We start from the raw sequence: 25,489 nt of genomic DNA on the forward strand, positions 1-25,489 counted from the left end.
CCAACAACATCTGGGGACCCACAGGTTGAGAACCACTGCAATTGATCTCAAGACAAAGTGCATGCACACTATATGAATGACAATGCCCATTAACATGGGGGGAATGACTTCCTCAAATATTTAATGGGAGGCAAAGGCACCTGGGCCTCTAGGAGTTGGCTGCTATGCCTAGGACAATTCAAGAAAGCAAAATATATTTTTCTTGTTTTCCTCCTCTAAAAACTAGGTGCGTCCTATGGTCAGGTGCGTCTTACGGAGCGAAAAATGCAGTAGGCTAAAAATTAAAATTGTTAATTGTTAATTGCTATAGTGATATTATGTATATTTTCCCCCCTTTCTTTTCACTTCAAAAAACAAATACATTATATGCAAATATGATAATAACAACAACAACAACGATGATGATGAACAGCACCTTCAATTAAGCCTGGAAACTAATTCCAGTCATGCTAGAACCTTTGTTACTTTTTTGCCTCCCTGGCACATCAGACAGTTACTTTGCTACATTGGAAACTATACAAATATGTAAAACTATTGTCAAATTCTAGCCTGTCTTGGGAATATTAACCCAATGCACTATAAATTATTTCAACACATGCAGAAAACTCACGGAGAAGTCACTGTCATTGTCTGTTTCAATGTTTATGTAATTGTTCTCCTCGGCTTCGATTTCTCTGGTTAACTGTTCTTCTTCTGCAATGGCACTTGCAATAGCCTCTTCGTTGGCCTTTTCCAGGCGATCTGCTAACTCCTCTTTTTTAGCAAGAACTTCAGCCATGGACTAGAGATGCAAAACCAAAATCAGAGTTCAGCTGGAAGCCTGAAAATGCTTTACTGCTATGTAAATGATTCTCCCATCATTCATATATCCAGCTATCTGACTTTCCATTCCTCCCTTTCCCAGAGGGGGGATATAACTGGAGTAGGTAAGGTAAAGGGCCCCTGAATGGTTAAGTTCAGTCAAATTTGACTATGGGGTGGGGTGCTCATTTCTGCTTTCAGGCCGAGGGAGCCAGCGTTTGTCCACAGCAGCTGTTCCAGGTCATGTGGCCGGCATGATTAAACCGCTTCTGGCGCACGGTATACCATGCCGAGTGCCAGAGCGCAAGGAAACACCATTTGCGTTCCCGCCACAGTGGTACCTATTTATCTACTTGCGCTGGTATGCTTTTGAACTGCTTAGAATCATAGAATCATATAGAGTTGGAAGGGACCACAAGGGCCATCCAGTCCAACCCCCTGCCAAGCAGGAAACACCATCAAAGCATTCCTGACAGATGGCTGTCAAGCCTCTGCTTAAAGTAACTGCTTTCCTACATTTATACGTAGGCAGCATTTGTATTGGGCACCCCTTCCTGACCTTAAAAACAAACAGATAAGATTCCCCACTGGGCCTGCTAAAAACCAGCCAAACAGCTCTTCTTCTAGTTTCACTCCCAGGTCCTATCAGAAGTGCCACAAATGTTGCCATTAGGAGCTTGGAGATGCACCGATGGCTCTGCTACCATCTTGGAGATGCTAGGAGATTGAACCTGTGACCTTCTACCAGGCATCTCCTTTATCACTGCATTATATCCCCTCATACTTGACTAATACAGCTGTGTTAAAGAAGGGGAAGGTGGCAACTATTTACTGCATGCCATTAAGTTTGGGGACTTGTTTTTAGAACAGATCCTCTTGCCCATCTGCAAGCGCTCACATTTGAAATATCTGCAGGGTCCATTTCACTTTCAATCTTATTTTTTTCTGCTTGGCTCCCTCCATCGCTCCTGGAATCAGTAGAGGTTATTTCTTCCACCTGAAGACTTTTTGAAGTATGTTCAGCCTCTATGAGAACCACAGGCACTTCAGAAGATGGAAGCAGAGAACCACCTGGCAAACTGTTGCTCTTCTCAGAGATCTTGATGTCCTCAAGGACACAGGCTGTGAACTAATATGCAAGATAGACAGAGATAGAGAGATAGATATTGAGCTTCCTAACACAACCGCACCCATACATTTGACCAAGAGCAAATTCTGCTTGAGGGATTTTGTCATTTCTACCCTACATAAGAGTTCATTGCTTAGCATAGCCTGAAATACTTTACACACTTGTAATAATTAAAATCGAGGTGTTTTTTGTTTTGTTTTTTACAAATACTGAATTTACTAAAAGCTGTAGGAGATGCTGATCTTTCAAGGAACATTAATTTATTAATCTCCACCATTAATTTTCTTTTTAAAGTGAGTACCTAATCTTTAATAATTTTACTTGCAATAGTTAGCTCAAAATATTCTTTTGAAGAAAAAAAAGAGTATAACCAAGAAACAACTGCATGTACCTGAGTCCTTTCAGCAAGGGGGTGCTCATATAGACAGCAAGAATCTTGGGGGGCAGGTTCTACAGTTTTAGATAGACTCTCTTCATTTAGCAAGGCCTTCTGTTTATTCTCTGATGGACAAAGAGCTACATTTTCTTTGTCGCTGTCATCCTTGAACCGCAATAACTCTGTACATGAAGTTGGCTTTGTGGCCAAAGCAGAAGACTTGGATCTCACAGGTCTTCCACGATGGACTGTTTCCCATCCTTCAGCATCCCTCCGCTCTACATTGCACCATTAAAAAGCATAGCAAGAAATCAAAAGCAAGATTGAGTACAAATATCTCGGCACACAGAAATCAGGAGTGAGGGACGAGCAGGTTAGTCGGTTTGTGTCATGGAATCATAGAATTGTGGGGGGTTTAGGTACCCACAAAGGTCATCTAGCCTAACCCCCTGCAATGCAGGAATCTTAACTAAAGCATCTTGGACAGATGGTCATTCAAACTCTGCTTAAAAACCTTCATGGGAGGAGAGTCTACATTCTACAACCTCCTGAGTCTTTATGCCTAAGTCAGTTCTGTTCCACTTCCTCATAGTTCCAAAAAAATTAAAATAAAAACTGCAGAAAAGCCGATATTTCAATTTTTCTAAAACACATATAATATATCTTATAATATGCATTTTGATATTTTTTATCTGAAAACTGCATTGTGAAATCCAAAGAATAGCTATGACTAATTAAATAGTATTGTGGCCTTTTACTGTTACTGTTTTGATTTATTACTGTGCCATGCTTTTTGTGTTTTTATATTATAAACCATCCTGTAATCCTCAGATGAAGGGCAGTATAGAATATTTATAGTATATAAATAAAACAAAAATATGTTCCAATTTGTGCATTAGTCCGGGGGGCGCTGATTAGGTCCACTCATATTGAAATTCACAAAGAACTAATTCCTCAAATATTCCTGTCAGGAGGACGTTTTCTGGCAAAGGGGTGTGTGTATCAAGTACCTTAACTAGTTGACTTTCCTGCTCTGATTCTGCAAATGGAACCGCACAGCACTTCAATTTGCATAGGCGCTATGAATTTTAAAAAGCAACAGAGAGAGGCCTGTGGCATGGATTAGAGCCAACTGTGTCCAATATGTAAAAAGGGCCTCAGCTAAGTGGTAGAGGACATGCCTTGCATGCACAACGCCCTGAGCTCCATGCCAGAGACACTGGAGATTTGCTTCCAGAGTGGTGCATTCCAGCTGCTGCTGAAGGAAAACTCCCGTCACCCCTGAACGTTGGCCATTTTGGCTAGAGCTGATAGGAGTTGGAGTCCAGCAGCACGTGGGGGGGGGGGCACCACATTATCTACCCTGAGGCTTGGGCTAGATTTGGCCCATGGTGTAACTTAATAGGAGGCAATGTGTGATTCTGAGCATTGCACATTAAAGGGGGAAATGATTTATCAATTCTAAATGCACCAACAGAAGCTGACTTAAATTAAATTTAAAAGAACACAATACTGGAGGATAAAGTAACATGGGTTTTACTCTACTCAGATTATAAACAAATCTTTATCTGCAGGGGAATTTTACTCTTTAGGACGAGCATGGTTTGTGTGACCTGGGGTGGAGGGGACTTTAAAGAGTATAAAGCACTATTTGTAAAGAAATGCTGTTTAAAAACTGGAACTCATCCATTAGGCAAGGATACTGCCAACACAAACATTAGAAAGTTATAAAAATATAAAAACAATAAAAGAAAAATGGCCACAGGAGGCAAATTCGAATCAAAATTTAGTACCCTAAGAAAGCAAGATGTTAATTATGAATATTTGTTAATGCAACTTTTATATCTAAAAGGTTTTAAAGAAGCAGTTCAATAAGAAATGAGAAGGATCTATAAAGAATAACAAATCACACACAGGAAACTGATAAAAAGCTTGTCGTCCCAATTTGCAAGCAAAGGCCACTGTAACATAGAATTTGAGTTATATAATCATTACTGTACACTAAGTTTTCTCAAGGCTCCTCATGACCACAAAAAGTTGCAAAGTCAAGTAAAAAGCACTACGAAGAAATATTATCTGTAGCAAACTGCTCAAACATGGGGGCAGATGGGAAGGGGCAAAGTGGAAAAGATTTGCCTGAAGGAAGAATTGAGAGAAGTAGTAAAGAGCAGTCACCAAATTGAGAGGGTAAAGGAGCTGCCTTTAATGACAGCCCCAAGCCCCATGCCCTGACTTCCCACCCTCTCATTTTTAACCAAATCATGTCCAGGGTAGCCTTCTAAAAACAGAGGCTATCTGGAAAGATGGAACCAGGGCCCCTCTGGACTCTATCCTGATAAAGATGGAGCTGTGTCCTGGTCCAGGCGCTGCTTCAGAGAGAAGGACTGAACACCCAGAAGAATAATAGAATCATAGAGTTGGAAGAGACCACAAGGGCCATCCAGTCCAACCCCCTGCCAAGCAGGAAACACCATCAAAGTCATTGATAAAGATGTTGAATAAGACTGGGCCCAAGACAGAACCCTGTGGCACCCCACTAGTAAATTCTCTCCAGGATGAAGAGGAGCCATTGATGAGCACCCTTTGGGTTCGGTCAGTCAGCCAGTTACAAATCCATTGAATGGTAGCATTGTCTAGCCTGCATTTTACTAGCTTCTTTACAAGAATATCATGGGGCACCTTGTCAAAGGCCTTGCTGAAATCAAGATAGGCTACATTCACAGCGTTCCCTTCATCTACCAGGCTTGTAATTCTGTCAAAAAATGAGATCAGATTAGTCTGACTTGACCTATTTTTCAGAAACCCATGCTGATTTTTAGTGATCACAGCGTTCCTTTCTAGGTGCCCACAGACCGTTTGCTTAATGATCTGCTCTAGAATCTTTCCTGGTATTGATGTCAGGCTGACTGGGCGGTAATTGTTTGGGTCCTCTCTTTCTCCCTTTTTAAAAATAGGGACATTTGCCCTCCTCCAGTCTGCTGGGACTTTGCCTGTTCTCCAGGAATTCTCAAAGATAACTGCCAGTGTTTCTGAAATCACCTCTTCCAGTTCTTTTAATACTCTTGGATGTAGTTCATCTGGCCCTGGAGACTTGAATACATCTAAACTAGCCAAGTATTCTTGTACTACCTCCTTATTCTGGGCTGTGTTTCCCCTGCTGAATCATCTGCTCCGTATTCCTCAGGTCGGGCATTGTTTTCTTTTTTGGAGAAGACTGAGGCAAAGAAGGCATTGAGGAGTTCTGCCCTTTCTCTGTCCCTGTTTGCATCTCACCATCTTCTCCTCTAAGTGACCCCACTGTTTCCTTGTTCTTCCTTGTTCTTCCTTTTGCTACGGACATACCCATAAAAGCCCTTTTTGTTGCTTTTAACCTCTCTAGCAAGCCTGAGTTCATTCTGTGCTTTAGCTTTTCTGACGTGCTGGCTATTTGTTTGAATTCCTCTCTGGTGGTTTCCCCCTTTTTCCATTTTAAGTACATATCCCTTTTAAATCTTAACTCAGTTAAAAGTTCTTTAGATAGCCACCCTGGCTTCTTTAGGCACCCTCCATGTTTCCGTCTCATTGGTATTGCCTGAAGTTGTGTTTATAATATCTCCCTTTTAACAAACTCCCAACCATCATGAACTCCCTTCCCTTTTAGTATTACTGTCCATGGGATTTCACCCAGCGTTTCCCTAAGTTTTCTGAAGTCGGCTTTCTTAAAGTCTAGAATTTGAGTCTTAGTATGCTTGGTTGCTCCTTTCCGCTGGATAATAAACTCCAGAAGAGCATGGTCACTCCCACCTAATGATCCTGCCACTTCTACCCCACTAACCAGGTCATCACTATTGGTTAGGATCAGATCTAAAAGACAGAGAAGAGTAGGTTGTTGAACCAGCACAAGGCACATTATGTAAAGTGGCAGAGAAAGAGGAGACCCAAGGGACAGTGAGTCTTCTCCTTTTGAGGCAGAAGGCCTGCTTTCCTCCTCCAATTCCTCCCCAGAGGGCCTCCCTCCACTGCCAAGCCAAGCACAGTTGTCACAGGAGCAAACAATCGCCCCCTCAAGGAAGGCAGGACATCAAAGATCCATCTTGATCCAGGGCTACATACACTTAAAATATTGTACTCCAAGTAAAGCCAATGGCCCATCTATTCCAGAATCTTGTTATCACAATGCAGTTCTCAGGTTGTTGTTTTTTTAAAAAAACAAAACAAAACCCCAATGCCCTCCAGGCATTGTTGGATTGCACCACCCATCATCTGCAGTTAGGATGGTCAAATGTCAGGGCTGATGGGAACTGGAATTCACAACATCTGGAGGGCAGCATAAATAGGAAATATGCCTTTTAAAAATGGTGCTTTACATTACATGACTTAACAGAGTGTGCTGTTGGTGCCAATAATACCAGACACACACATTGAGGTTGGATGGGAGTGTCCATACTAAGACCACAAACTGAAACTAGAAAGGAGGTTTTTTGTTTTAGTTAAGTGTGGGGCACTTTATGGGCAAGCCCACACTGGGTATCACAAGCTGGATTGAGTTACATGCCCAGTTTTGGCAATGAATAATTCATTGGGGTATTCTGACAATTCTCTAGTCACATCTGAGCTTCCCACTCTCGGCTTCTTCTTGTATTACACTGAAGTGACAAACCATCTGTTATTGTAAGCCCCCACCACCCCCACCTCCCAAAGCCACTTAGGCTTTATGCCTCCAACATTACTGCATCTGGAAGAACTGTCCTGCAACCCTATCCTGGTCCTGAATGGGTAACTGTGCCCCTGAAGGACCAGGTGCGCACCCTGGGAGTCATTCTGGACTCACAGCTGTCCATGGAGGCACAGGTCAATTCTGTGTCCAGGGCAGCTGTCTATCAGCTCCATCTGGTACGCAGGCTGAGACCCTACCTGCCTGCAGACTGTCTCGCCAGAGTGGTGCATGCTCTGGTTATCTCCCGCTTGGACTATTGCAATGCGCTCTACGTGGGGCTACCTTTGAAGGTGACCCAGAAACTACAACTAATCCAGAATGCAGCAGCTAGACTGGTGACTGGGAGCGGCCGCCGAGACCACATAACACCGGTCTTGAAAGATCTACATTGGCTCCCAGTACGTTTCCGAGCACAGTTCAAAGTGTTGGTGCTGACCTTTAAAGCCCTAAATGGCCTCAATCCAGTATACCTGAAGGAGTGTCTCCACTCCCATTGTTCTGCCCAGACACTGAGGTCCAGCACTGAGGGCCTTCTGGCGGTTCCCTCGTTGCGAGAAGCCAAGTTGCAGGGAACCAGACAGAGGGCCTTCTCGGTGGTGGTCCCCGCCCTCTGAAACGCCCTCCCATCAGATGTCAAAGAGAAAAACAGCTACCAGATTTTTAAAAGACATCTGAAGGCAGCCCTCTTTAGGGAGGTTTTTAATGTTAAAAGATTATTTTATTTTATTTTTCTGTTGGAAGCCGCCCAGAGCGTCTGGGGAAACCCAGCCAGATTGGCGGGGTATAAATAAATAAATTTATTATTATTATTATTATTATTATTATTATTATTATTATTATTAACAAGACTAGTGCGAAAAAGGGTCCCTTTGCACTATGGTAAGCTGTTGGTTCCTGATATAAAGACATCTCTTGCCGATCAGAAGGTCGGCGGTTCGAATCCCCGTGATGGGGTGAGCTCCCATTGCTCGGTCCCTGCTCCTGCCTACCTAGTAGTTCAAAAGCACATCAAAGTGCAAGTAGATAAATAGGTACCGCTCCAGCGGGAAGGTAAACAGCATTTCTGTGCCCTGCTCTGGTTCGCCCGAAGCGGCTTAGTAATGCTGGCCTCATGACCCAGAAGCTGTCTGCGGACAAACGCCAGCTCCCTCGGCCAGTATAGCAAGATGAGGGCCGCAACCCCAGAGTCGTCTGTGACTGGACCTAACGGTCAGGGGTCCCTTTACCTTTACCGTTAGTTAGCTCACACTCATTGAGAATATTTTACTAGAACAAAGACAGCCAGCATGGTGCTCACCAGATATTGCAGACTCACTCTCCTCAGCCCTGACTACTGGTGATGCTGGTTGGGGCTGAGGAAAGGTGGAGTTTAAGATCTGGAGGACACAACATTGGCTACCCTGTTCTAAAGGACCTGTTTCAGGGCTACAAAAAATCACAACCTTATCCAGCAGCTGGCAGATGTCACTGGTAACTGCAAAAGGGAAACAGGCTCATTTCCTGCACTTTAGCCCACTCTAATAGGAGTTGCAGGTAGAACAAATAGCTCTCCACCAACTTGACCACCCAGGGCAAGTGCTCTCTCACTACCCTAGTAGAGTTCCTTGAGTGTCAACAAGCATCAGACAGAGGTTTACTTGGACTTTCAAAAGTCTTTCTACAAAGTGTCTCATCCAAGATTCCCAAGTATGCTTAGGAGTCAAGGAATAGAGCGGAATAAGAGGAAAAGTCCTATTGTGGATCAGGAACAGGTCCACACAAGGGCAGGACCCCAAATTCAATAAGAGTTAAATAAGGTTCTCAAAATGAGTTGGTTCCAAACAGTCTATATCTCAGTGAATTCTATATTTCTCCTAAATCCTAAACTGCTGCCTTCTGTTCATGTGAGGGTTTTCTGAGGTCCAGCGTGACTCCTGTGCCCTTCTTCCTGATTAATTAAGTCCCTCCTCAGAGAGGAGTGTGAGCCCTGGAACGAGCTGCCTGGATGCCTGTGCAAACACTACCCCAGGGATTCTGATCCCAGCCAATAGGCTGGGATGTTCAAATCCCAAAATCCATGTTCTAGCTTGTTGTTATTTATTGTTTGTAAGCAGCTCTGTGATTCATTTGAATGAAAAGCGGCATGGAAATATAATGAATGAATCACTCACTCACTCAATCAATCAATCAATCAATCAATATTTGTGTTAAAATTTAAGTAGTACTTTTATGATTACTTAAATGAATGGCTTTTTTAAATGAATGGTGCTACATTTTTTTTTATCCAATAGCACCCAGAGAACCACAAGTTTTCCACCCTGTATGTAGAGTGTTCATATTAATACCAATATTAATATCTGAAGAAGTATCTGAAGAAGAGGTATCTGAAGAAGTGTGCATGCACACGAAAGCTCATACCAAAATAAAAACTTAGTTGGTCTTTAAGGTGCTACTGAAGGAATTTTTTTATTTTACTATTGAGTAGATATTGAATTAGGTCACTAATAGAACACAAATAAGGAATTAACCTGTTAAGGCTCTCAGTACAAAATCCAGAGAAACTTTTAAAGCAAGAGAAACTACAGCCAGATAGGATTCCACCTGTACTCAAATAACAATTCATCCATTATCTTTTAACATTGTCTCTACAGGCACATGATCTACCTATTGGCTTTTTCTTGAAAATATTAGCCAAATGCTGCTCTTGTGGGGCCACTTGTCTAAACCTGTGAAACTCAACACTTTTTGGGTTGTTTTTTTTATAGGGGTCCCTGATGCCTATGATGATGTATAAAGAGTCTATGCGTCTATTTTAGAACGGGGGGGGGGGGGAATCCAGTACTTTTTACCATAATTATGTAAGGAAAAAATCTTTAATACTCTTCTAATTCTTTATATTTAGGTTAGTAGTCAGCAATGAAAACAGCAAGGAAGCTTGTGGCATCTTAAAAACGAACAGACTTATTGTGGCACAAATATGCACGCACCAGCATCCAGGCCACAATAAATCTGTGAGTCTTTTTAGACTCTTACAGCAAAAACAAACTAACAGGCCTACCCCTCTGAATTAGTCAGATGGATTACTAAGCTATGTCTTTTTTTAACTTGTCCAAACAAAAGAAATACTTAGTTTTTAATGGATAAACATAAACAGTAACTCTTGGCACAAACATTGAGCAATGCAGCTCCAACTGTTGCTTCTTACAGGGTCAGCCTTGTATTTTCTTGCACCTGTCCCTGATAAATCACTATTCCCATTTTTGTGTGTCCAGTTTACGTATGATCTTTGTCTACACTGCCCAATTAACCAAGATTTTCCAGTGATTGAAATTATTTTTTGAAAAAATGAAGCAAAATTGATAAATACAAACTAAACTAACAATAAAAATCATCAATACTAAACCAGTCTTCACCAATCTGTGATTTCATGTTGGGGCTAATGAGAGCTGAAGTGCAAAACACCTGGAAGGCATCAGGGTGGGGGAAGGCTGGACTTAAGTAACACCCAAACAGCCGAAAGCCATTATGGAGCAGCATAAAATCAATATGAAAATAGCACTTAACAGCACTTGTTAGCCTGAGTTTCTAAAGCTGTCATTTCTCCAAGTTTGGCAGCTTCCACAGTATCTCTAGAACAGGGGTTCCCAAAATGTGGTGCGTGGACTGTCTGTGGCATGCTCAAATTAAATATTCATAGTTTTTTAATTGTAATTTTAATGCTTCTTTAATGTATTACAATTTGAATTATATGAAATGCTTATACATATCTATCTATCTATATAAAAATGTGAAGGGTCCATGTTTGGAACTTTCCACTTTTCTTGGAAACCGCTTGACCGATTCGTTCAAATTTGGACACAGCGTCCAGTACCAATACGTGAGTGCCAACACAACCTTAGATTCCACACATGCCAAACCTTTGGCAGGTAAAAACAGAATTTTCTCAAAAAACAAACAAACATAGCGCCCTCCACTGGACGTCAAAGGAACATACACCTCACCTGCTCCATTGGCTGCATACTATCAGTGACATCACAACAGAACATTCCAACCAAATGAATATGGTCCTTTAACAGAAAACAACACCAATGCGGGGGAACCGGCCAGGCTGCAGGGGTTTGCGAGGGGGACAGGGTGGGGCCAATCACAGGGATGACCCAGGGGTAGGGGGAGGAGGGGTCGGGATAGGTCATGGGTCGGGACAGGGTGTGGCCAGTCACAGGGATGAGCCGGGGGAGGGGCAGAATAGGTCATGGGTCAGGACAGGGTAGGGGGAGTCACAGGGATGACCCAGGGGTGGGGGGGGAGGGGCCAGGATAGGTCATGGGTCGGAATAGGGTGGGGGCAGTCACAGGGATGAGCCACAGCAATGCGGGGCTAGGACAGCTTGTGTGTGTGTGTGTGTGTGTGCGTGCGTATTCTCATTTATATACATTACAACAATTATTCAACCACAATTTTAATATTTCCAACTTCGAAATACTAATTGTAATACAATGAAAGAAATAAAAGCAGCAATAAAAATACAATTAAGAATCATAGAGCATCTAGCACAGTGCATTGCAATTGCTATGTTAGGCAGGAAAATCATTAAATGGTCCATCAAGACCATCTGCAACTTTCAAGTGGTTCATGAGGGAGAAAGGTTTGGAGACCACTGCTCTAAAAGAAGTCGCATCTTGCTATGGATGCATCTTTGCCTCAAGTGCACATGCACATAAATGTATGCACATGACCATAAAGTACATTACTAATCAGGTCACTTATAGACACTTGCCATTTCTCCGTGGAGTTTTCTGCACTGGTGTTGGTATGCATTTTTGTGTTGCTGCCATCTCTGAACTGGTAACTGTTGCTATATGGTTTGCTTTCACTTTGTCTGCCCAACTTACACCCGCTGGAGCCAGACGATTAGAAGTCACTGTTGCAGATGGTGCCCTAAGCAAAGAAAAAAGTCACACACCTAGCATTTTCATTAAGGACAGCTTGATACCTTCTATGTATTCTTAGACTTTCACTTTTTCAGTTCCTCATGGTTTCTATTGGCTCAACCTAATCATTAATTATCCAAAGCACAAAAATGAACCGTGATTGCACTACTCAACACCACTAATTAAAAACCTGAACATATAAAAATGCAGTCACATGACTATTCCACCCCAATAGGTTGATTTTATCAAAGTGCCCAGAATCTGGGGTCCACGGAGAACCATACAGAACACGTTTGTGGGAAATGGTCTAGAAACACGGCAAAACAAAATGTTGAGCTTTGCCAAACATATGTATGCTAACTTTCACTCATGTTGCCTCTTCCCATGAACTACTTTTCCATCTAGTTCTCCACTGCAAAGAGAGGCAAACTTCCTCTATTTCTTACACTGGAGCAAATTTCACATTTGAAACTTGCATCCCCAAAGGCTCTAGCATGAGTTTAGCTGTGTGCATGAATACAGTAATATTTATTTTTAATTTTAATCATTCCTTCTCATAGCAAACACAGAAAGCGAATGCTGAGAGACTGCTCAGGGGAACCTCAAGGTTTGCAGAGCAACAACAACAACAACAACAATCATTCCAAATTGGGGGGGGGGCAAACAGCCCAACAATGATTTGAACATACTCAGTAGCTAAGCTGCAAAAGAAAAATAGAAAACTGATGCAAGTTAAGTTTAGTAATAAAAGCTACAGTGAGAAATCTATGCCAATGAACAGATCTTTTCAAAACATCTCAGTTTTCACTCTTGAAATAGGAAAGTGTTATAGTTTCCATACCCAAAGTTCAGACTTCTTCGAGCGTTTGATGTTACACTTATTCTGTCAGTTGACGGGCTTGGAATTACATGGCGTCCCGGAGACATCTTCTTTACCTCCCATGCTAGTGAAGTAGGCCTGCAAGTTCAACGTGGAATACTAAGTAAAAACTAGGCACGGGTATCCCTCCTTGTTCGCACTTAAAGCCACAATGTTGGGTGCTGTAAAAGTGCACAATGCACAGCCTGCAGACTGTATCCAGTGGTCTCCATGGAAGCACTCTCAGACACCTTCCTTGGTGCATGAGTTTATCCCTGATACCTGCCACATATGGAGAGTTCAGGGGTGGATTAGATGAACCTCGTGGTCCCTTCCTATTCTATTATTCAGTCTGTCTAATCCACGCTCCTGCTTAGAGCAGTAAAAGCCCATCAGCAGAGCATGAAGGCAATGAAGGCCTGTTGTTTGTCCCTCCAGCAACTGGAATTCAGAGGTTTATGATTATGAAATCTGGATGTTTCATTCAGCTAATGTTGCCAGAGGCCATTGACAGAACTGTTTTTGACAGAACCATGAATTAATTGAATCCCCTTAGTTGAGCCAGGAGACAAATGGTTAATTAAAACTTTAGAAGCATATAAATTAAATACACACAAGGCATAGCCTCAATTTGAATGAATGAATGAATGAATGAATGAATGAATGAGAAAAACTCCTTTAAACCTGAACCCTGCTGGAATGGAATCACTATATATAGGGGAAATGTTTCTTTTAGGTGATGTTCTCAAATTTAACCATTCATAATAATTTTGATCTAGAATCTACATGATACAGAAGATAAAGTTGCATGAGCAAGAGCCTCAGATGAATTTGGGAAGGGGCTGGGTGGAGATTACAGGACTCCATTATACAGAACCATCGTAACATTAGCCTTAAAAATGGCCAGAGAGAAATGGTTTACACAATCCTGGCTTACAAACCACAATACATCTGCTTACAGCTCCTTTACTCCACACTTCACATAAACAGGAAAATAAACCAGGAACCCACAGTTAACCATAACTGTGCATAGAGTTTGGTTCAGATATAACAGCCAAACCATGGTTTGGGGTTCAGGGTAGTGCCTTGAAGTGCTATGCTCCATCTTCCCCACTTGCACTGAGTTGCATCTCCCTCACTTCTGGTTCAACGTAACAATAGGTTTGCAATAACCTCAGATCAGACAAACTTAGTGAGAACAAACTGCAGCTTGCCTCCATACCTAGTTCAAATATGCCTTCCCATTCTAGTTTAGATGCAAACTATGGTTTACAATAATAATTATTTACCTGATTTCAAACTACAGCTATTACAAATGAGGAAGGGAATTGAAGCACACACAGAGAAAGGAGTGCACAAGACTGACTGCCAAACTCTGGTTTGGCCACAACATGCTAGCATTTGGGACACTATCTAAAATGAAGTGCCTACCATATAAAGAACAAGCATAATAAAAACAATTATTATTATTTATTATTATTATTATTATTATTATTATTATTATTATTATTATACCATCTGGCTGGGTTTCCCAAGCACTCTGAGAGGCTCCCAGCAAAATCTCAATCTCTCTCTCTCTCTCTCTCTCTCTCTCTCTCTCTCTCTCTCTCTCTCTCTCTATATATATATATATATATATATATATATATATATGTTAAACATTAAAAACTTCCCTGAATAGGGCTGCCTTCAGATGTCTTCAGATGTTGTTGTTTTTTATATCCCCTTGACATCTGATGGGAGGGCATTCCATTAGGAGGGTGCTACTGCCAAGAAGGCCCTCTGCCTGGTTCCCTGTAACTTCACTTCCCACAGTGAGGGAACCACCAGAAGACCCTCGGAGGAGGACCTCCGTGTCCAGGCTAAATGATGGGGGTGGAGATGTTCCTTCAGGAGTACAGGGCCGGGCTGTTTAGGGCTTTAAAGGTCAGCACCAACACTTTGAATTGTGCTTGGAAACATACTGGGAGCCAGTGAAGATCCTTTAGGACCAGTGTTATGTGGAAAGTTATATGGAAATATTTTCCCAATTACCTGCTCTGGGCATCAGCCTTCTCCAGCTTTTCTTGAAGCTGTATCCAATCAATCAAAGCCTTGAAATCTCGTACATAGTTGTCTAGCATCATTAACACCTCCTACAATATAAATTTATCAAAGGATCATACCATATACAAACCAAGAACAGCAATGAAATAGAACAAACAAGAACCAACCCAGCAGCAAATGATTATGAGAAAACACTGTTTTTAAAACACTATTTATTCTATATAATATTTCATCAGCTATATCTAGACTAGCAGAACACACCTGATTTCCATTGTTTTGCAGCCTTTGGGGACAAGGCATTTATCGAAGTTAAGAGAACAATGACAGTATTTTGGAGTTGGTGAAGCTTATCGACTAATTCCCAGGAAGATGCAACAACAATAAGGAATAGTAGAAGGTGAAACAGCAGCAGAGCTGGTTGGTGTGGTGGTGGTGGTGGTGGTGGTGGTGGTGTAGAGGTCACCAGTGCCCCCCTATGCAGGCATGGACTTTAGCAAATGCTCATCAATGCTGAATCCCTGGCTCCAGCTCTCACTTCAATACTTAAAGGCCAAGCTCACATACGATCCTAGGAAGCCACCTTATACTGGTCCATCTGGCAGAGTACAGTTACCACAGCCTGACTGACAGTAGTTCCCCAAGGTTTCAAACAGGGTTTCTCACAGCCCTACTGGGAGCTGCTGGGGATTGGACCTGGGACCTTGGGCATTCATGTGCTCTACTACTGAGCTAGAGCCCTTCCTAAAGATTAATGGGTTTAGCCACCCTTGACTCTGAAACCAGTGACAATGGTACAGAAAATAAGACAGTTCAACAACAACAACAACAACAACAACAACAACAACAACAACAACAACAACAACAACAACAGAACAATAGACATAATACATTACAATGAAGTTTAGATGCATACAAAATATACTCAATAGGTCAAATAACAGTGTCCAATGGAATCATCATTATGTCCAGCTTAAGCAATCCATTCAGTAGTTCATACTAAGAGACATAGCAGAAAAGGAGGAATGATTTTTTAAAAACTGAATTTCCTTAACACTCTAAGCAAGCCAGACTGCTATACCACTATATCAAAAATACAGCCCAAAATGTCCAACTGAAAGCCCCACTTTCGCTACAAGAAGGTCTGCTATGGGCAATAAAGTTCAATTTAAAGGCTGCAATTTACACTATTAAGAGGGAGAAGGAGAAAAAGGTCTGCCAGAATTATGCTAATTCACATGTTCTGAAGAGTGCCATTTCGTATCCGTGTGTGTTCTTCTTCCTGTGGGGAAAAAAGGGGGCTCACAAAGGGGAGAGGGACTACAACAGCCCTGGAGCTGCCATATTAATTTCCCTTTCCATGGAGACCAATGAGAGGCAAAATTTGAAAGAAACAAAAATCTGAAAAACCAAACTATGGGCCTATGGAAGAAGGAAAAAAGGTGTGAGCCCAGATAACTTGGGATTTGGTGATTTCACCATCTTAGGGTTACCATGTGCTCTGATCTGCACAGGAAAGTCCTCTATTTGAAGGGACTCTCTATTTGAGGGATGTCAAAAAATCATAAAGAAAGGAGGGTTTGTGGGCCTCAAAGTTGCCCACCAACACTTAGTAGCACCTGGTCAGCAGAGTTTGCAGGGATCTCCACCATGGCGAGGTGTACTATATTTCTATTTAAATTATCGCTATTATTTCCAAATTTGTGTCTATGCATATGTTACTATATGCAGCTTTAATGCAAATTAACGTAATCTTTTATCCTCTGCTTTGCTGATGCAAGTCTTTGTTGGTAACATGCAACTGGCCACCCTCTCTTTAGCTGATTAATTATGAAGAGAGGTGCTGAGAGTTTAGGTCACACTTCATTATTCTGAAGAAACTGTATCCATTCTGCCAAGATGGTGTAATAAGGACTAAAATGAGACTATTAAAGATAGCCTTCCCTGCCAAAAACTGAGTGGCAGTTTTTGTTTATTAAATTGCAAAACACCTCCAGCCTCCCTTCCATGTCTAAAAAAAATACATAGAATTAAATTTATGGGATCCATTGCCACAACATCACAATCCAATTTCCAACTCCCTTCCTATTTAAAGGTGCTGAATCCTGGACAGTAGCGTAAAGGAGATCAGCTTTACGGTAATTTAAAAGGCAACCAGATAAATTCATGGAGGATCTATCAAGTGGCTGCTATCCATTACGTTAACAGTGACATCTGGGGTGCTTATGTGAACTTGCATTTAATTTTAGAAGGAAGTATGATTGTATTTTCAGTGTAAGTCGACAGTCTGTGTTGTGTTGTTGCCTCTCCTTTTTGAAGAAAAAAACTTGGTTTGTGTGTGTGTTTTTCTTCTTAAATTTGAAACATAACAAGAAGTGGCAAAATGGATTCCTGGTGTTCGCAGGCCACTGAATATCAGCTGTTGGGAAGTGTCAATCTGCCTGGGAGGGGAGGGCTATTACCACCATGCCCTTGCTTGAGGGCCTCTGATTAGCCACTGCACAAAGCAGGAAGATGGACCCAGAATGGCTCTTTTTAAGTAGGTATTAATATTAAATAAAAGTACATTTGCACCAATTATTTGTTTAAAAAAGAGATGATTAATACACTAAATCTTTAAATCAGCTGCAATAACTAGCTCTAAAAGAACCTTTTCTTTTCCTTTTTAAAGGGAAAGGTGGACACAATAGATAGCTGTTTGCAGTGCCAATTCAGCAGGTAGTAAGACGCGTTCCACAAAATGAAATATTAGAGCTGGCATCCAGTCGCAACCTTGCCAATGGCAGATCAAGTCTCCTTCTCTTTCAGGTGGCCATAGATGGGAGCGCAGGCCACATGAAGCAACTCGCCCAGAGAACACGGCTAAGAAATGAACTCTCAACCTGAGGATTTGCCCGTTCCTAAACATCCAGTCAACTTGAAAACATGACATTTTATTTCAAGAGATGCCTAGCATGCAGAAATTACAGTTAATGGCTTAAAGGAGCCTATTTCAAGAAATGCGTAGCTCTGCTGTTATCCAAAATTATCAGAGCAAGTACCATGCAGCTGTAATCTGAATCCTGTCCTACGAACAAGGGAATACAAACAAGACAAGCAGCTGGAGCAGCCCCATATCCACTGATGCACATCTTACTCCCTAAAGCTATGAAGGCCATTTTGTCCATCAGGAGGCAGCCGAACAAAAGTGGCTCTGAAAGCGTTGTTACAGGCAGGCACCCAGATAACTACATATAGATGTACAGCTAAAATTACCAATTAGTTTACCAATTGGCTGCAACGGATTCGATTGGTTTGTAATTAATTCTAGTTACTGGCGCACACAGCAGGATGGTTGGCGCCATCCCTTTGTCCTACTGACACACAATCCTTGCGCGCAGGGCCCTGGGGTCTTGGCCATCAATACAGCTCTCCAGTTCACCCACAGTCATGAGTGCAGCAGCTATACGCTACAGTGCTGAAGCAGTGGAAATATGTACCACTTGAAAAGGTGCTGACAAAAAAGGAACCTTTATGGGGCAGTCTGTTTCTGTGCTATTGTCATGATCGTTTAAAAAATCCCATTATTTTTCAAGGGCAAGTGCATCCCTACAGCAATTTTTAGGGGAAGAAAACTTGATTTATAGGAGCTGAGATGGGGTTGTATTTATGAAGCTGGCTATTAACAGTACAACTCCATGCAAATATGCTCAGAAGTCAGCCCCACAGAGCTCAATGGGGCTCCAAGTAAACAGTTAAACCATGGTTTCATGTTACAAGGACGAGCCTGGGTGAACTTTGGGCTTTTGAGATGCCCTTCCCCTTCTCGTCATCCAACAGGAACACAGGGAAACTTGGAAGCTTCTACTTTCACTTTTGATTAACCATCGCTGATTAATCGCAGCTTAGTGTAATGCTCAACCCTAAAGTGTGCTTAATCTTAGCTAAGAAAACAAGGCAGCTTCATAAACCACAGTTTGACCAGATGAATATGTCTGTAAGCTGCAGTTAGTTTTACAAAGGAAGAAAAGGTTTTGGACCTTTCCTTGTGGCCATGCCAGATGAGAGAGGGAAGCACACAAGCCCAAGGCCTACACAGACATGTTCTCGTAACATTAAGCCATGTTTTAGTGGTACATGCAAATACAGCCAGAGGGTTGAATCCAACTTGTGCAATGGAACTTCCACCTCCTTTCCGGAAGCCCTCCCCAATGTATGCTCAAAATCTGCTAGAGGGTTGGGTGACCAGACCAGGGTAGGGAAAGAAGAGGAAGGGAAAGTTCGGCTGCATGAGTAGAACTCCATAGGGCGGCTACTAGAGAGGGGAAACAGCCTGGATGGCTGGATGGCCACCTGTCCTGGATGCTTTAGTTGAGATTCCTGCATTGTAGGGGGTTGGACTAGATGTCCCTTGAGTCCATTCCAACTCTACAATTCTATGATATGTTAGCCATCTTCAATATCTAATGCGCTGTCACATAGAAGATGGAGCAATCTGGTTTTGTCCTGCTCCAGAGGGAAGGTCCTGTTCCAATGGATTGAAGTCATAAGAAAAGAGATTCTGACTAGAAGGGACTCCCTCAGAAGGTGGTGGTCTCTCCTTCCTTGGAAGTTCTTAAGCAGAGATTGGATGGCCATCTATCATAGATGCTTTAGTTGAGCTTTCAGTATTGCAGGGAGTTGGACAATTCTACGATTCTGTGAGTCTGATTCTTGAGCTTCAAAGTTTCATACAGTATTTTCAAAACAGTTCTACAGATTAAATGGTAAAAGTAACGCTAACGGTCGCAAAGAGTCGGACACGACTAAATGACTAAACAACAACAACAGTAAAGGTAAAGGACCCCTGGACGGTTAAGTCAAAGGCAACTATGGGGTTGCAGTGCTCATCTCGCTTCAGGCCGAGAGAGCCGGCATTTGTCCGCAGACAGCTTTTCTGGTTCATGTGGCCAGCAGGACTAAACTGCTTCTGGCACAACGGAACATTGTGATGGAAACCAGAGTGCACAGAAACGCTGTTTACCTTCCCACTGCAGCAGTTACCTATTTATCTACTTGCACTGGCATGCTTTTGAACTGCTAGGTTGGCAAGAGCTGGGACAGAGCAATGGGAGCCCACCCCATCGCGGGGATTCAAACTACCGACCTTCTGATCAGCAAGCCCAAGAGGCTCAGTGGTTTAGAACATTTAAATACAATTTAATTAAAATTATTAAATCAAAACAATCTAAATAAAATATAAACAATCAACGTCCCCCCCTCAGCGGGCAGCGGTAAAATTATCAAACGTTGACTGGTCCGCGGCGATAAAAAGGTTGAGGAGCACTGGTTTAGACCACAGCACCACCCGCTATCCACTTGAGTAGAATACCTCCATTTGCTAGTTTCTTTAGTATGGCTTCTGCGTAGTTTATAAAATATGTAGGATTGCTCTGTAAAAACTCCTAGAGACTTAAGCCACATTTAAGGGGGGGACAAAATGTCTACTGCTAAAAAGAGCATTGATGTGGAATGCCACCAATGTAAAGTAACTTGGGAGAAGCCCTGAACAAATCTTATGCATTTTGTCTCCCTATCCCACTCATCTGCCTCAGACACCTCAACAAATGCAGGAGAAGAAACAAGGCTGTTATTTAAGGCTGCAACTCTGTACACAACCATTCCTGTTTAAGTCTATGGAGGTTGGACAGCGAGAGAAAGCCCAGATCCCCTGAGAACTTAGTAATTTGATTCTTGTCTCTATGCTGAAATATTCATTCGTTCAGTTCTGTGTGGGCTAGCACTGAAAAAGAAATGCTGGAGTCTAGGAATAACTCACCAAAGGCTCCTGAATAAGTTTAGAAGTTATGAAATAAGAGGAGAATCAGTAACTAGCTAAAAATCAAGAAGCAGAGAGTGGGAATAAAAGTGCAGCTTCCCCACTGATAGAAAGCAGATTTCTTTCACAGATTAGTATTAGGACTTGTGCTTTTAAACTTGTCCATTAATCATCTAGAGTTAGGGGTGAACAATGTACTAGCCAAATTTGATTATGCTACCAAATTGTTCAAGGTGGTTAAAACAAAAAGGGATTGAAGGAGCTCCAAAATACTCTCTTCAAAATTGGTTAGACAGTAAAAGCAAATGCAATTCAATGTTAGCAAATGTACACTGCTGCACATTGGGGCAATTAAAAAAATTAGAGCAGATGCTAAATGGAATCTGAAACACAGGTGACTGAAATGTTGACTTAGAGTGCAGTAGCTGTAAAAAAGGTGAATGCCATGCTAGGAATAATTAGGAAAAGGACTGAGCCCCAAACTGACAATACCATAAAATGACACTACAGTATATACAAAATCTATGGTAAAGACACACTTGGAATACTGGTTACAGTATTCAGAAAAGAGACTATGGAGCTGTATCTTTTTGAGAAAAGGTTGAGAAAAGTGCATAGAACATGATGCCTATTGCCTATGTTCTACCGCCCCTGCTGGAAGCAAGGAGCCTCTGAATATGAGTTGCTGGGATTCACATGTGGGGAGAATGCTGCTGCATGCAGGCTCCCCTTATGCGCCTGGTTGGCCACAGTGAGAAGAGGAAGCTGGAATAGATGGGACTTTGGCCTAATCCAGAAGGGATCTTTTTGTGATACATGTGCAACTCTAGCAGAATGACATCCTTAACGGCTTAGATTTAGAACTGCTGTCAGTTCATACAACACTGCCTTACCTATCAGATTAGTAGCCCATCTGTCTCAGTCTTGTCCTTTCCAGAGTGGAGCCCCTTTTCCTGTCAGGGGATGCAATGCCTTGGGTGTAATCTGTTGGGCGCTGCAGACCAAGGAGGGATAACACTGGCTTCCCCATCCTTGACACCCTCATGACATTTGGGTCAAGGGTCACATGAAGCCTCAAGGCCACAGGTTGCTCACCTGTAGTCTACTCTGGCAACAGTGTTCCAGAGTCTTGGAGTAAGACTCATCCTTTCCCATCATCTAGCTATTAACTGGAGATTGGATTTGGAACCGTCTGAAGACAAGCAAAGTGCTCTCTCACCAAAATATGACCCCTCCTCTTGAGGTAAAGAGGGCACTAGTTCAACCCACATCCTTCATTAATATCTATAATCAGACACTTATAATTATCCTAATTTAAAAAATTCCTTCCAGTAGCACCTTAAAGACTAACTAAGTTTGTTATTGGTATGAGCTTTCGTGTGCATGCACACTTCTTCAGATACACTGAAACAGAAGTCACCAAACCCTTATATATAGTGAGAGGGTGGGGAGGGGTATTACTCACAAGGGTGGTGGGAATGGGTGATTGGCTGATAGGAGTGGTAAACCTGTTGATGACTGTTAAAGACTATTAACGATTGCAATTGGTCTTGCAGGAAAAAGCAAGGGGTGAGATGGCTAAAAATAGCTTTATCATGTATAATGAGATAAGAATCCAATGTCTCTATTCAGACCAGGTCTTTCCATGGTTTTAAGTTTGGTAATAAGTTGCAATTCAGCAACTTCTCTTTCCAGTCTATTTCTGAAATTCTTTTGTAATAAGACAGCTACTTTGAGATCTTGTATAGAATGTCCTGGGAGACAGAAGTGTTCTCCTACTGGTTTCTCTGTCTCGTGATTCCTGATGTCAGATTTATGTCCATTTATCCTTTGGCGTAGGGTTTGGCCTGTTTGTCCAATACAGAGAGCTGAAGGGCACTGTTGGCATTTGATGGCATACACAATGTTAGAAGATGAGCAATGAAATAGTCCTGAGATGGTATGTTTGATGTTGCTGGGGCCAGTAATGGTGTTCTCTGGGTGCATGTGGCAGCAAAGTTGGCATCTGAGTTTATTGCAGGCTCTGGTACCAGTGTCCATGTAAGGTCTGGTGGTTGTGTTATTGTGGGTGAGGAGTTGTTTAAGATTGGGTGGCTGTCTGTAGGCAATGAAAGGTCTTCCTCCCAGAGCTTGAGAAAGAGAGCTGTCATTGTCTAGGAGAGGTTGTAGATCTCTGATGATGCGCTGTACTGTTTTAACTTGGCAGCTGTATGTGATTACTAGTGGTGTTCTGTTATTTTCTTTTTTGGGTCTGCCTTGCAGCAAGTTCTCTCACCCATTCCCACCACCCTTCTGAGTAATACCCCTCCCCACCCTCTCACTATATATAAGGGTCTGGTGACTTCTGTTTCAGTGTATCTGAAGAAGTGTGCATGCACACGAAAGCTCATACCAATAACAAACTTAGTTGGTCTCTAAGGTGCTACTGGAAGGAATTTTTTTATTTTGTTTCGACTATGGCAGACCAACACAGCTATAATTAGAATTAGCCTGTTAGAATAATCGCTGCACAGAAATAAAGTTCCTTAAAATGAAAACCTTGATAAATCCAGAATGCAACTTTGAACATACTTGGAAATTCCATGGATTTCAATAACATATCTCCACCATATATATATATATGCTTTCCCCTGGATTTGCAAACTTCATTTCATTAGTCACCAAAACACACAACTGCTGGAGACAGCCTGCTTTAACTAGATGTTCCTGTATTCCAAGCCATGAAAAAATGGCATGTGCATATTGCAGCTTAAGAAGAGCCACTATAAAAAGAAGAAGAAGAGCTACTATGATTGCAACCTTAACACAAGAAAGCAAGTCCCACTGAACACAACACTTACTTCCAAGTAAATGTGCATAGGTTTGAGCTGTAAAATACAAGTGTCCTTAAGGCAAACTCCAAAGCTTGGCGAGATTACCAACAGCTGATTTTCTCACAAGCCTGTTTGCATCACCATCACAACCCTTCTGTCTGCAGTTTCAACCGCAAACAGTCACCAGAGCCCTGTTTCATTCAAATACAATAAACATTATCCTCAACAACACTGTAAATCAATAATCTGGCCCACTCCCTCAATGCACTGCACACAGACATTCCAATTCCTATTATGTAAAGACTCAAATGTAATGATTGCTCTTTCTTCATTTAAAATGAATTCAGGGGGTATTCTTTTAGGAAGGCAATAAATTGCTTTAAGAATATAATAAATATTACTTGTTGTGTTTGAATAAATATCATTTCAAATTCCAAAAATGCAAACAAACTTGACCAGATATTCCACAGATGAACATACAATTGTCCTTTCTGATATTACTTTAAGAAAAATGATAAAATCCGTCAGTTGCAGCAGAAAAATTAAAAACAATTAACAGTTAAAAGGGATTTTGTATCATTATTTTCATTCAGTAAAGATTTATAGTACACTGAGAAGACTTCAAGTAAATTTATGTGCTTGGCTCTCCATGTTTCCTTACAGGGATGAAAACCTAAATGCTGACATAACCATTTGCAAAGGGAAAAATATTATTGAAAGTACTATTTGCAAGGGGAAATTGAGCCCCTTTCACACACTTACATGACAGCACATGTGCACTTCACATTGGATCATAAGCAAAGCCAAGATTTTTGTTAGTGGCGGCAGAACCTCAGTTGCTATGTATTTTTATTGATTTTTATTGATTTGGGGGGAGGCAGCTGCTCCTCCCTGCCCCCCTTGGCTACGCCCATGTATTGGATGCATTTACACATAACGACAATCCAAGGCTGTTGGGGCTCCTGCTTCACTCCTCCTGTAGAATGAGGAAGAAAAACAAATCCATAGAGCTTGGCATGCCTGTGACATCTGAACCCTGGATCCTAGTTTGTTCCTCTCCTAACGAGTCAGGATTTCTAGTAAGCCTTAAAACATGGTTTATTGTTGGATTATGAATCCTGGCTTACTTTGAAATGTGAACATGGCTGTTGTGGGTATATGATTCAGAGAGCAGCAGGTAGGTTATAAACATAGGCGTCTATAAATATGGATTGCCACATGCACATGTGATGTTTTCACAGGTACACAAGCATGTTTTGCATATGTACCTGTTTAAAAAGTAATGTGTGAAGCAGCCCACACATTTTTCCTTTCTCCTTTTAAAGACACAGTGCAGTGTCACAGTAACCATCATTATTTTCACTTCAAAAAGAAAGCTACCGTATACTTTCTTTTGCAGTGGAATATTCCCCACCCCAACCAGGTAACAGGTAAAAGGTAAAGGACTACTGAATGGTTAAGTCCAGAGACCAGTCAAAGATGACTATGGGGTACCGCGCTCATTTCGCTTCAGGCTGAGGAAGCCAGCATTTGTCCACAGACAGCTTTTCCAGGTCATGTGGCCATAAGGACCACATGACATCGTGACGGAAGCCAGAGCACACAGAAACACCGTTTGCCTTCCCACCACAGCAGTACCTATTCATCTACTTGCACTGGTACGCTTTCAAACTGCTAGGTTGCCAGAAGCTGGGACGGGAGTTCACTGAGTCATGTGGATTCGAACTGCCAACCTTCTGATTGGCAGGCCCAAGAGGCTCAGTGGTTTAGACCACAGCGCCACCTGTTCTCTGCTCCCACCCCAACTAACACATAGCTATAAGCATTTTACAGGGTGCAAACATGTACACACCCCACACAATAAAGTAAATAGAGATAATCACTCCTGCTAATATTGAAGTCAGTGGCCCTGTGCCAACAGAACTAGAGGCAAAATTATTATTTTCACACTTTTTTGCCACAGCAACCCAAAGTGAATGACAATATTTGTAGCAAAATAATAAATACATATATACATTAAACAAGGTCTGTAAGAAACAGGAGAGAAATTAGCATCCTCAGATGT

The 25,489-nt window shown here is 41.9% G+C and overlaps 1 protein-coding gene across 5 annotated transcripts in view; it reads right to left on the reverse strand.

Annotated features, from left to right (window-relative positions):
- Positions 1–25,489, reverse strand: part of SCAPER (S-phase cyclin A associated protein in the ER) — a 198,242-nt gene that overhangs the window by 155,069 nt on the left and 17,684 nt on the right. For all 5 annotated transcript variants that reach the window (XM_035112175.2, XM_035112172.2, XM_035112171.2 and 2 more), the window contains 6 exons: positions 14,806–14,906; positions 12,754–12,870; positions 11,759–11,919; positions 2,322–2,584; positions 1,700–1,930; positions 611–781 (listed from right to left, as the gene is read on the reverse strand). In XM_035112175.2, the coding sequence (XP_034968066.2) occupies positions 611–781; positions 1,700–1,930; positions 2,322–2,584; positions 11,759–11,919; positions 12,754–12,870; positions 14,806–14,906 (1,044 nt within the window). The remainder of the gene's footprint in view (positions 1–610; positions 782–1,699; positions 1,931–2,321; positions 2,585–11,758; positions 11,920–12,753; positions 12,871–14,805; positions 14,907–25,489) is intronic.

Source organism: Zootoca vivipara, chromosome 9 (assembly GCF_963506605.1).
Source record: "Zootoca vivipara chromosome 9, rZooViv1.1, whole genome shotgun sequence".
In the NCBI taxonomy this organism is placed as follows: Eukaryota; Metazoa; Chordata; class Lepidosauria; order Squamata; family Lacertidae; genus Zootoca; species Zootoca vivipara.